Source organism: Cheilinus undulatus, linkage group 11 (assembly GCF_018320785.1).
Source record: "Cheilinus undulatus linkage group 11, ASM1832078v1, whole genome shotgun sequence".
Classification (NCBI taxonomy): domain Eukaryota; kingdom Metazoa; phylum Chordata; class Actinopteri; order Labriformes; family Labridae; genus Cheilinus; species Cheilinus undulatus.
The window spans coordinates 2,969,543-2,982,511 of NC_054875.1; the positions used below are offsets into that span (position 1 = coordinate 2,969,543).

General features: G+C 38.5%; 1 protein-coding gene across 2 annotated transcripts; it reads left to right on the forward strand.

The window, feature by feature from the left end:
• Positions 1–3,278: 3,278 nt before the first annotated feature.
• LOC121517495 (60S ribosomal protein L22) lies at positions 3,279–12,228 on the forward strand. Of its 2 annotated transcripts, none has more exons than XM_041799313.1 (4): positions 3,279–3,384; positions 4,263–4,370; positions 5,209–5,333; positions 12,036–12,228. In XM_041799313.1, exons 1-4 carry the CDS (start codon positions 3,373–3,375, stop codon positions 12,178–12,180), a joined length of 390 nt encoding a protein of 129 aa, XP_041655247.1. In that variant the 5' UTR covers positions 3,279–3,372; the 3' UTR covers positions 12,181–12,228. The 2 variants fall into 2 exon arrangements, with proteins under 2 accessions (XP_041655247.1, XP_041655246.1); XM_041799312.1 differs by having other exon boundaries at positions 3,285–3,384; positions 4,260–4,370.
• Positions 12,229–12,969: the final 741 nt, after the last annotated feature.

Here is a 12,969-nt window from a genome sequence, read left to right on the forward strand (position 1 = left end):
TGACACTGTCAGTACTGTAGTTTTTGAGTTTAACTGCAGACTGTCATCAGAAGTGGATATACCACTGCTTTGTCAAACACTGGTTTAGGAAGGCCTCACTTTGGCTGTTTGGCATCAGGATGTAGTCACGTGAATTTACAGAAAATGAAGAGTGGATGTGGCTCTTTCAAGCATCTTTTAGTATGACTCACTGCTTAGAAAAACATCTTAAGATCTCTGCAGTGGAGACAAGGATTGCCATGGGACAAGATTAAAACTTGGCCCAAAAATCATTTTTTAAAAAAAGGAAATTTCTCGCTGAAGTACACAGAAATGTGCAAAACTTTTTGGCAAGTTTGGGCCAAAAACTGAGGTTGAAGTAAAGAGTAGATGTAGCGAGTGAGGGCACCATCGAGCGGGAAGAAGGACTGACACAATCCTGATCATGCTCTGGGTGTCCTTGCATGTTACCAGGGGCATAATCTGTTAAAAAAATAACAAAGTCCACACCTTTAGGATGAAGTCAGGGGTGGATGAGAAGAGTGAGCATGGCTTTGGGTTCTGCCCAAGTGGGTATTTTGGTTGCCACAAGCTCCTCCAAAACAACCAGCAGTCTCTGGGGGTATTACTGAGGGTCCTACATGCTTAAAACTTATGCACATGACTATAACCTGTGAGGAAACTTGGATGCTGCAGGAATATTCTGAGAAGTAGACTCATATTCTCTTGAACTTTTACACAGTATGACCTCTCCTGCATTGCTGTATATTAGAAAGTGAGCTCATCAAGGCACTTCTGCATCACTTCTAAAAAGCTCTGTGCTACTTCCACTTCTGTCGGACAGTCTGAGGTTTTAACTTCTACAACTTTACGTGGTAACAAACTCACAAGGTCTAGGATGGAAGGAATACATCATTTAGGAGATTGTCCTATTGGCATGACTGTTTCATATATCCATTGGGGCAACACCCAATAAATGGTGTTTGAGTTAACTAAAACTGGACTAAGATTATTTTTTATGAAAACTAAAACTATAAAGGTCAAAAATGACTGAGATGTGACAAACTACTTTATCCTTAAAACTAAGAATAAAAAGCTGTCAAAGTAAATACTGAACTTTCTCTTCATTGGCGCTGATTGGTCCAGCAAGGTTTTCAGCTTGAAGCTTTACAAGTTAGATCTGACTGATGATGGACATGAAAGCTGGACACTTCACTGACTTTGCAATGTTAACTTTTGAGCAGCATTGATCATAGAAATAACAAAGACTGTATCATTTAAAACATGGCATCAAAAAGAGTATCGGAGTTTTATCTTTCTCCCAACTCTACCAAGGACAATGACGGAAATGTTAATATGTGCAAGCAAAATATTTTTGCGCTAATGATTCAGGTTTGAATCTGACCTTCAAAATAATTCTCTCTGCTTCAAAAGTGAGCAGACATACAACTGTTTTATAATCTGAAATGTCCCAGATCTTATTAAGAGAAATATTCAACCACCTTATTTAAGTTTTGGCCAATGGTTCAATCTCCTAATGTGTTTCTGAGATGCAGTCAGACTGAATGTGTGTTTCCACGCGTTTTGAGGCGATTGCAGTGTAAAGTGTCACACTTGTAGCATTTTTTATAAAGTGCACTCTCTAAGGCTGAAATCACACTAAGCAGGGTTTGAGACAAAGATCTGCAGCATGGCACACATGAGGTGAGTTTTGGATTTGTTGCACTTTTACTGTATAAAACTTTTATCACGGCGTGTATCACAGCAGGGAGAGGGGAAGAACTGTACTAGTACACGACATGTATTCATGAAAGTTTCTCAACACCACGTATGAAATAAAATCAAGGCAATTATTACTCAGTCTCTGTCTGTGTTTATTATCATCATTAATATCAAATAGAAGCATTGGAAACAACCAATAAGAGTCAACTTTATGTTTGCTATATTCAGGTACAAATCAGCCCTATAAACTTTCTATGCTGTGACAGACATTGAGAAAAAATGTAACTGAATAATAATAATAGTATAACAACAAAGCAGAATATTTTGTGGCACACAGAAAGCTGAAATCAATAAATGTTTGTTCATTTTTGCTATATTAATGCCTCCCTGTCATATGAGCCCAATGAGGACCTGTTTCTGCCAGATAAAGGAACAGAAGCTTTGATCATTAAAAGAAATGTATATAACATCAGAATTATGACATTTAGAACTCATTTATAAGTCAGAAGTTACAATTATTAAAGAAAGGTCATAAATTTAGATAAAAGTCATGACTTTAAAAAATATACGTATGAAAATAACAGTATTATCATCTTTTTTGTTAATCTTTTTTAATTCTTATTTCCATATTATGACCATCTCATACAGCTATTTAAAATTCTAATAAATAATTAGGACTTTGATTTTTATAAATATTGCATTCTACCTGATAATTTTGACATATTAAGTCATCATTTGGACTCTATTGTACAAGTTTTACATGACTTGAAATATGACATCTCTTCAGATTATGTTATTTATTATTACAATGTTAAATATGCCCATGGTTTCATAAATACTGCATTCTATCATGTTATTTTGTGTAATAACTACATATTTGCATATTAACTAATATTTAAGACTTTAATTTGTATAGTTTGGACTCGTATTCAACAATTTCAAATTGTTATCTCAACCTTTTGGCCTTTTAAATAATAGAAACTTGTCGTTTTACTTTTGTCTCCTAATTTAAACTTTATGTCTTACAAATTTGATGTTTTACTCACAATTATTTATTTTCTACATAACTATGATTTATGATATCGATTTTTAAGATCATATTATGACTGTCTCATATATTTTTAAAAAAAGAAAACAATTATGACTTTTTATTCACAAATATAACATTTTGTCTCAGGATTTTGACTTATTAACGCATAACTTGGGCTCATTGTCTCATAACTTAGACATTTGTTTTTGTTTTTTTTTTCCTTCTTCTTATAGACCCATCATTTTGGCCATTGAGTTGATAAAACTTGTAATTTAACTTTTGTGTCATAATTACATCTTTAGGTTTTATCTTGTAATTTTGATGTTTCGCTCATAATTTTGACTTTTAGTTACAAAACTATGACTTAACAGGCCTAAATTTTGATTCTTGACCCTTTTTTTTTACCTTTAAAAGGTTGGAAATTAGTTCAAACCCGGTTGTGAACTTTAGACGGACTCAGCACTGTAAATTATTATTGCTATTTGTCTTATTTTTAAGTTTTCTTTCGCGTGGTTTTGTTTAGGCTTCCGTTCTCTAGTTAATCAATCTCAGATGCATTTATACATCCATGACTCGGTGATCGATTAGCAAATGTGACGCATGCGCACGGTTTGCTCTTCCTTTCTGCTAGCTTCTCCGCCATGGCGCCCATTGTGAGTAAAATCGCGTGTCAATAAATCCTATAAGTCTGTTGTATTTTCACGTGAATGATCATGGAACTGAGTGGGATGTAATTAATGTGTTCTCGTTGCAGTTTTGGATCAATTGTAGAGTTTGTGTTCTTCTTTTTAGTGTCTTAATGTCAGTCTGACCGTTTCCGTGGCCTTGTAGCTAACATTAGCATGTTAGCGTCGGTAGTCCGAAGCCCACCACGTTGTTACACAGCTAGCATGTCAGCACGACTGCATGACAGCAGCTTGTTTTACAAGTTTAACATATTTTAAGGGTAAATGGTCGGTTTATCTTTATTTTAATCTTCAGCTATCTCACCTGTTAGTTGGATGGAGGTAGCCGGACTGTTGCACTAGTTTTCGGTGAACCCGGAGCGATGTTCGAGCCCTGGAGCGTCAAATCAGTTTACAGTTAATTTTGTGATTTTTTTTTTTAATTTTACCACCAACAGTTCTAGCAAAGATTTCAGGGCTGAAGAGATTTTTAAACTTCCCTGCCGTTGTAGTATAATTAAGTTATGTTTTTTGTTGAGATGCAGTGAATCGAAGGTCCCAGTCACCAAAAACTGAACATTTAGTTTGGTTTTCTTACCAGATTATGTAAACAGACGACAACACACTCTAATTTTATCAATTCTTTCCCCTACATAGCGTCAAGTATCATAGTCAATCATTGAAATATCTTTAACAAACATATTTGATCGTTTTACAAACCAAATATTGAACGTTATGAAAATTTACTGCTGAGAAGATTCCTATAGTTGTATTTAAGATTAGGAGAGTTCTTGTGTAAGACAGCCAGCTGTTTGTCTTAAAGTGATACGTTTATGTGATCTAATGTTTTCTGTTTTTGTTAGCAGAAGAAGCAGAACACCGGCAAAGGTGGAAAGAAGAAGAAGCAGGTCCTGAAATTTACTCTGGACTGCACCCACCCTGTGGAAGATGGCATCATGGACGCTGCCAACTTTGTAAGTTCACTTCTTATTGGTAACATTTCTCTTTAAGCTGGGCGCGCTCTGTGCGCTTCTCAGACAATTCACATAAAACTTAAGTCACACAACTCACTTGGAATTCATCCTAATTTTCCCCTGGATTGTGTCTTGTTGTGCAATGCACAGGGAAACATGACGGCCGACCACGGCCTGACCAGCTGCTCCAGACCAGTCAGATGGACTTCTGGCATGTTAGATATTTTGGTCATACAGCTACACCTACTTCCACAGTGAGAGCAGAATCTTCAACTTGGGGACATTTTTTCCTTTTGTAATCATTGACATCAGCAGACATACCTGTCTGGTGTGCCCTCCCTAGCTTTAATAAAGGTAATAAACAAGTACAAAAAAAAACGCAGACCTGCAACTAATATGGACAATTTATTATTTAGTTGCTAGTTGTGTTTGTGATGCTGTTTGTTGGTAAGTGAGAAAGATTACAGGAGGGGTTTTTTGTTGCCAATTGTAGCAACTTGAAGTATGAAAACGACAATCTGAACCATTTCAAAAGGAAACCCCCTTGACAGTTGTGACAGCTTGTTCCAACTTCACTTGCACAGTCTTGAAACAGAAACCGTGCACAATGATCACACGTAAACAATCAGTCACAGTGTGAACTGATATTCCCCTACAACTGTTGTAGAGTTATGTTGATATCCCACAGCGTAAGCCTGGCTTAAGTCTGTTTACATCAAGTTAAATTCAAACAACATGAATGTGAGATTTACCGGTGTGAATTTTTCCTGGAAGTGTTTGTCCTACATGCCAGTTGTAAATGTGTGATGTTTCCGTACTTGTGTTTGTGGTTCTCCAGGAGCAGTTCCTTCAGGAACGCATCAAGGTGAACGGCAAAGCCGGCTCCCTGGGAGGTGGTGTGGTCTCCATCGAGAGGAGCAAGAGCAAGATCACCGTGTCCTCTGAGGTGCCCTTCTCCAAAAGGTGAGCAGCACTTTACCCTATACTCTCACTTGTGCGATATTCAGGTTTAAGAATTCAGGAGGGAATGTGGACAGTGCTATGGAGATGATGGTGTTAGTGTCACTTAAGCCAATGTTTGGTGTACGCTGTTGTATGAGAGCATCTCTGTATCCAAAGGGGTTGCAGCAATCGCCTCAGGGTGTCTGGTCAGGACACTATTTCCACTGCACAGGTGTAGTTGTAGAAGAAGGAGATGCAGTCCAAGCTTATGTTCAAATGGTTTATATGTTCTTTAGTTGCAGCGATGCATGAAATATACAGCCTTTACTTTAGTTTGCTTGTAGTTTTACACCTTTGTATGTGTACTTGAGTGTGTGTGGTTCTACAACAGAATAAAGGAGAAATAAAGTAAAATTAGAAACTAGAGTAGCAATAACTAGAGTACAAAGACCTGATAGAAATACACACTGCTTAGCTTAGCTGAAATATAGCAACTAGTACAAACACCAAGCAGTCAATAAACTGTGCATCACATGTCCACTAAATACATCTGCAGCACACAAAGTAATCACACTAGAAACATAAATAATCTTTGCACAAACAACTAAATAAATGCGGCACTGCCACTCTAACAAGCTACGCTAGGGTTAATTAGCTCAAGTAGCTAGCAGTTAGCACCATTAACAAGGTAGAAACACATCAAATACATTCACTTTAACTATGAAAATCTACCAGTAACAGTAACATTGTAAACACAGAAACATGCAGAAATGTAAACTCGTGTCTGACGGATGTACACACGACAATAAAGTCAGACAAAACTTCCCTAATCCCCTCAAGTAACTCCGAACTCGTCTGTGCTCCTCTCTGTCACTCTCTCTCACTCTCCATGTGCTGCAAGGATGCTGCATTTAGGTGCGCTCAGACACGGGAGTTTCATGATCAATAAGGAGAAACTGACTCATAATCAGGCAGTTTGTTACAGCTATTGTCCGTAAACTCATACAGCTGTGTCGTACTGAAGCAGTGACTAAAGTATGTGTCTGTTTTTCGGGTCTCCACTAGGGCTGAACAAATGCATTGTCACTTGCAATGGTGATGCGTAGTAGTCACATTTTGAGGACTTGCAATGTTAGCCATGTGACCAGAAGCACACCAGGCTGCCATTTTTGTGCTGTTGATGTAAATCAAAACCGGAAGTCATCCCTTTTCTTTGACTAACCTGCATTGGAGTCTGCCTGAAATCATCAGGAGCCAGAGAGCTTAGTACTGTCTCTAGGTAGGTAAAGCTGCTGTGTGATAGATGGGCCATACTGGCATGATAAACTTAGTCCTGCTAAGGTTTCATTTGTATCTGCATGAGGAGGAATGTAAAGTCTAAAGTCAAACCTCCATGTTCAAAAATGCCTGCCTTACCATGGACCAGACTTCAATCACTGTGGGAATTTAAAAGCCTTAAATAAGTCCAGTCATGTTGGTTGTTGGTCCTGAAGCAGACGCCTCCCTCCCTCTGCTCTCCAGAGAACATCGTCTGTTTTATGTGTATTGGGAACTCTGACTCGTTAGCTGAGTCTGTACTCAAAGGGTTAATTCAGATTTTTATACAGCAGTTCTTAAAGTTCCATCGAACACCAATCCGGCTCATGAGTTGATCCAGATTATTCTGATGACTGAACATTTGTTACCAAAATACTCGGTAGAAGAGGTCGGCTAGCACGATTCTCAGCCTGACAGAGCCTAAAGGCATGCGACCATGGTTCAACTCATCACTGCTCTTTCACAGGAGGAGGAACAGGTAACCAGAGTTTGTCAACAAGAAATATTTAAATGTGAGGAGCTTGAGACAGCAGCTGTTGAATCCATGAACCAAATGTAGAAACTGAAGTTGAGATGCTGATCTGACATCATGAATATGTACCTTTAGTGTTTTTAGAAAGGCGCTAGACTATTATAGTTTATTCTGCTCAATTTCCGGCAGAAAGAGCTGTTAGTCTGCTCTGTAAACTGATGTTAGCTCAAGCGTCAGGAACAGCTGATAGTGTACAATTTCACTTACACTAAGTGTACCTTGATTCTGGGTGTCTGTTATCCTTTTTTGCTAAGTAAGCTAGCCAGCTGCTTCTTTACTAACATTAGTGATATACATCCCTTTATTTACTAAGAAAACAAATTTAAAAAGTTGGTTTTCCTTTAGATAAAGGAGACCGTGGATGTCTGAGCTGGTCTGGTGCCTCTATTTTACTGTTGGAGACATTTTGCTGCCTGGTTTGGATTCATGTACTAGCTTTGGGGCTGGGCTCACTGCAAACCAAACGTGTACAGGGGCACACTTAAAATCAGGGACGGGGATTAAAACCTGGGTCCTTAAAGACCAGGTTCTGTATTTATCAAAAACCTGAACACTGTGTCATGTGCTCTGTGTGTGGATTTCTGGATAAACTCGGCGCTGTGGGGTCGCCATATCAAAGTGCTCCCACATGAATGCACACACTTCCACTGTCTGTCACACGCTGGTTGGTTAGCATGCTACATTTATTTAATATGTTGGTTATTTTCTACTCTTAAATGCTGAAACCTCAGTGTGTGAGTGTGAGATTACAGAGACCACTTAACAGGAACTCAGTATCAATAATAAGCAGATATAAAGCATGATTAAACTCCCTTAAAACCTGTTTAATAAGGTAGAAAGGGAGTGAGGTGGCTGAGTAAATGATGTGAAGCAGGAGTTGAATGAAACAGCCACTGCTGGTAGGTAGGGCTGGGCAATTAATTGCAAATTAGATTAAATTGCAATATGATCTGCTGCAATGTTCAAATCGCAGAAGGTGCAATATTTCTTTAATCCTAAATTTGTTTCAAAATACCAGTTTAAAACCTTTTTTTTTTTTTTTTTGCAGAAGTGACATTATGCATTACATATGCAATAATTCTAGTGGTATATTTTTAGAATATTGTACCAAAAAAATCCTATTTTCTTCATTTTTGTTTGTTTTTCTTGTTAAATATGATAATTATATTAAAAAAAAAATACCATTCTTTAAATACAGCACGTTATGTCGATTTGCAAAATGAGTCAAAATCATCACAAACAGATACTTTAAAAATAGTCCAGCCCTAGTTTAATCAAATATTGTGTTGGGTATAGTTTGAAATTAATTATTACTTTTTTTGTTGGAAAATACATGAGATGAGGAGCTTAGGAAATAAGTACACATTTAATGGCAATAGCACTATTGGGTAAAAAAAAAAAAAAAACACTATTAGATTATTTTCAACCCTACTGGTAAGTATTAGATCAGTGATACTAAACATCCGGCTCTAGAGCCACATGTGGCTCTTTTGTGATGATTTTTGGCTCTTTTATGTCTTAAAGGAGACATATTTTACCCCTTTTTCCTTTTAAGTGTGTCATTTTGGGACACCTTTAGAATAGTTATTTATGATGTGCAGCTCAAAAAACTCCTCACTTACACTGGCGATAGGAAAACCCCTATTTTCAGCAGATCTCGCCTACCGCTGAAAACGCTCCGTTTCAGTCCTGTCTCTTTAAGACTCAGAAGTCCGTGACCTTACTGTTCTCTGATTGGCCAGCTTGGTCAAAGCTTCCTGGGGGCTGATCAATGGGCCGAACTGTTTTCTCGGCCCATTGATCATCGAGTTTTGGTTAGTTTACTTATTGGGCTTTTAATCAGCACAAGTCAAGACTTAGTAATGTAAAGGTACACAGCGTTTCACGGCATAGTTTTGGGTAAAAGGGCGGATAGTTATGAACAACTGATGACAAAGTTTAGCACACATTAGCTTCCCACTGACCCATGGCTCGTTTTAAAGTTATGTTATAAAGAGTTACAGCTTGTGGTTCTAAGCCTCCCTGGGTGATCTTTACAAGAGGGAACAGCTCCATGTTTTAGCAGCAGATTAGAAGCAAATCCAGCGTCTTACTGTCCTTTACTGACGAAACAATCGTCGGTGAAGTGACGAGCACAGAGAAAAAGTTTGCTGGCGGTCGGCTCGATGAGACAAACAATTCCCACTGCTTTCTGCTGCTTTCCTCCTTCGGGAGCGCATACAGAGTAGATTTATCGTCACAACCATAAAAACACAAATAAGTTTAGAAAACATGCTGACCGGAATAAATCCACATGAGAGCAAGAATCCAAACAACAGCAGCGGTGTATGCTGCGCCGGGGAGGGGGTGTGGCTGAGAACGAGCTGCCGGGAGGGCAGTTCTGAGAGCCTCCTGTGGGAGGAGGGGAGGGGAGTCATCTGCTCAGAGCCGTCCAATGGGGAAGCCGGAAAACGAGCTGACGTCAGCTTGTATCAAGTCTCGCAACGAGCTGTTCAGAGAGGCCGGTAATCTCGTTTGCAGGGTTTATGGAAAGACGTGTGTCTCTTGATAAAATGAAATCGGTATGGTTTAGAAAGGACCCTCAACATTGTAGCATTGTATGCAAGTGTTAAAATATGACTTAGTATAATAAGTCTCCTTTAATTTAAAATATATTCCTTTTAAACCTTGACCTCAGACATTTATCATTGCAAGTTACATTAACCAGTTTGTTTCCCACACTTATACAGGTTTTAATGGTCAAACTGAAATGTCAACCTTTATTTTTTTCCCCTTTTCATATTTTTTTGCCACTAAAATCCATTTCTGTTGCTTTTTCATCAGTTTTAGCCACTTTTAACCTTTCTTTTTTAAAATTTTTTAGCCCATTGTTACCACTTCCTTTAGCTACTTTTTCATCCATTTTGCCACTTTTATCCCATTTTTGCCCTTTTTCATCAGTTTTAGCCACTTTTATCCTGCTTTTTTCAATTTTTTTGCCATTTAAACTGTCTTTTGCCATTAAATACCACTCTTCCCAATTTTCCCACCTTTTTACAGCTTTTTTGCCCACTTTAGTCACTTTTCACTCATTTTTTGCTGCTCTTTGACCACCTGTATCTCAATTTTTTGTGACTTTGCATCGATTTTTGCCACATTTCCCCCATTTGTCTCCATTGTATGCCTATTTTGCCCCTTTTCCCCTCATTTTTTGCCACTTTTAATCAATTTCTGCTTCTTTTAGCCCATTTTTACCACTTCCTTTTGCTACTTTTTCATCCATTTTTGCCACCTTTATCCCATTTTTGCTCTTTTTCATCAGTTTTAGCCACCGTTATCCTGCTTCTTTGCAATTTTTTGCCCATTTAAGCTGCCGTTTTGCCATTAAATGCCACTTTTCCCACTCTTGTGTTGGCATTTTTCAACAATTTGGCTCTTTGGTTGAGCAGGATTAAGTAACACTGATTTAGATATTTCATATTTCCTCCAGTCAAAAGCTGCAGCTGCAGGAAAGTTCTCTTTTTCTATGTTTTAATTTATCAACGTTATATCAAACAGAGGGTTTATCCTTGTAGAATGTGAACTTAAGCCAGAAATTAGATCAAATATTCAAAAAGATAATTTAATACTTTAGATAATTAATAAAGGATTTAATAACAAATGTTAAAAACAATTTCAGAGAGAGGGTAAAAAAAAAAGATTTGATATTTGTTCTTTATTCTAAGATTTATTTATGTGCTTTTTGTGCCTTCATTGATGGAGGACAACAGTGGATAGAGTTGGAAACGGGGTCGAGAGAGCGAGCAGAGACATGCGGGGCCATGGGCCAGATTCTGACAGATCCTTCACAATCATGCAGACTGTCATTTTACAGTGCAGTTTTTGCAGCAATCTGCTTCCTGTTGGTTGTCCAAATGTGATTCTCTGATTCTTTCAGCAGGGTTTTGCTGTAAGCGTGAGAACAGAAGCCATGGCATTTCTACTGCAAGTTGCATAGTGAGATCCGGACTTCCAGAGTTTGCTGCATCTATGAGATATCTAATTTTCTGTCCTGCAAATTGTAGTATTCCCCTTCTTAAAGATATGACTTGCTTTTATTTTGATGGTGAAGAAAGGGAAGTATGATGAAGGTGAGCTGTCTGGTTCAGAGGACATGTGAGTCATAGATGAGGAAATTATGACTGGACCAGTGTTAGAATAAAAAAGTTAACTTCTGTGAGTGAGAGTGAAGGAAATTCAAGAAAAAGTCCCGGTTAGAGATTCCTGGTGCCTTGTCACCTCCACCTGTCCTTGTTCCCCGTCCATGTTGACACAAGAGAGTGAGAGGGACTTGGATCAGAGCTTACTGTGTCGTCCTGCTTTGTTTGCAGGCTATCAGGATACTATTTAGATTCACTGTAATCAAGCTGATTTTACAGCTGACTCTCACATTCGTCATGTAAAGTTAGGAGACGCTGATAGTTCCACAGACTATGATCTGTCAGTGATTTAGCTCTTTATCTTGAGTGTGTCTTTTAACAGTGCAGCTACTAATGTGGCCTTATATCCCCTCCATTGCCAACAGATGGGCCCCAGAAGCCTGTAGGGTTTATCCAAGCATCCCATTGTCTTCGATGCAGGCAGTCAGGGTTCAAATCTGACCTGTTACTCCTTTCCCCTCTGCCATTTCCCGCTCTTTCTCCCCAGTCTCCAACTCTATCCTCTGTCCTATTGCCATGCAAGGCACAAAAGCCCCAGAATTAAAGATCTGCATGTGAACCAGTGAGGAGTGCTTTATTATTATTACTAAAGGCTGAGGTCACCGGATGTCTAGTAACCTTTAAGCTCTTGGCTGTTTCGTTCCGACATCTTCCACGTCTGTTTTGACACCGTTGCCCTCTTGCTTTGTTTTCTAGATATCTGAAGTATCTGACCAAGAAGTACCTGAAGAAGAACAACCTTCGTGACTGGCTGCGCGTCGTGGCGAACACCAAGGAGAGCTACGAGCTCCGGTACTTCCAGATCAACCAAGACGAAGAGGAGGAGGAAGATGAGGATTAAAACAACAATTCATGATTTTGTACATTTAAATAAATGTTGTTTACAGTACAAGCGCTGCTTTCATGCGTGGTCTTTGAGATCGGGACAGGCGGGGCTCTGAAACCAACATGGCCAGTAGATGGAGGTCTTCTCCCGCTGCTGGTTTGTTGAGGTTCAGTGCTGAATGTTTCTGCAGAGATAACTTTACTCAGATCTTACCTGACTAAAACAGTGCCTAAAGGACCAAAAGTAAAATGGTATAGTAGTATTTAGCACTGACTACAAATTGCTCCAACCTTGCATTTGAAGTCAGGAAAAAAACAGTTAAGAAAATTGTAAATGTTTCTCTTTTTTGCATTAATGCATAAGGCAATAAAGTTTTAAAATTCCTAAATCTTTGATACAAATCTTGTGAAATATAAATTACATCTGGGATCTTGGAATAAAACGGAGTACAGGTATGATGCCTCATTAAATGTGAAATACCAGAATCTCTCTTCAGTGTTAAAGGCTTAAAGTTCCATTAATTTTGGAAGGAACTATTTTAACAATATTTAAATCAGAGGAAAATGTAGATTTTATTTCAGTTTATTTCAACATTTGACCCCCAGTGTCAGTCAAGAAAAAGCTGGCCCTTGTTAAAATGGAGTTGCTCTACAGGAAGTTGCCTTTCTGTTGCTGTACCTTCATGATTTGTGTTGCTTCCTCGTAACAGACCATCGTTATTTTTGGTTAATCGTCTGTGCATCCTCTCCACCATATCATGTGTTTAAATAAAACCAACAGGTAAAGTGACAACACAAAGAGAAA

Bases quoted from the DNA above. Each gene is read 5' to 3' on its own strand.
- LOC121517495 (XM_041799312.1), top strand. The intron at 4,371-5,208 runs GTAAGTTCACTT...GTGGTTCTCCAG, and splicing joins TCATGGACGCTGCCAACTTT to GAGCAGTTCCTTCAGGAACG. The intron at 5,334-12,035 runs GTGAGCAGCACT...TTTGTTTTCTAG, and splicing joins GAGGTGCCCTTCTCCAAAAG to ATATCTGAAGTATCTGACCA.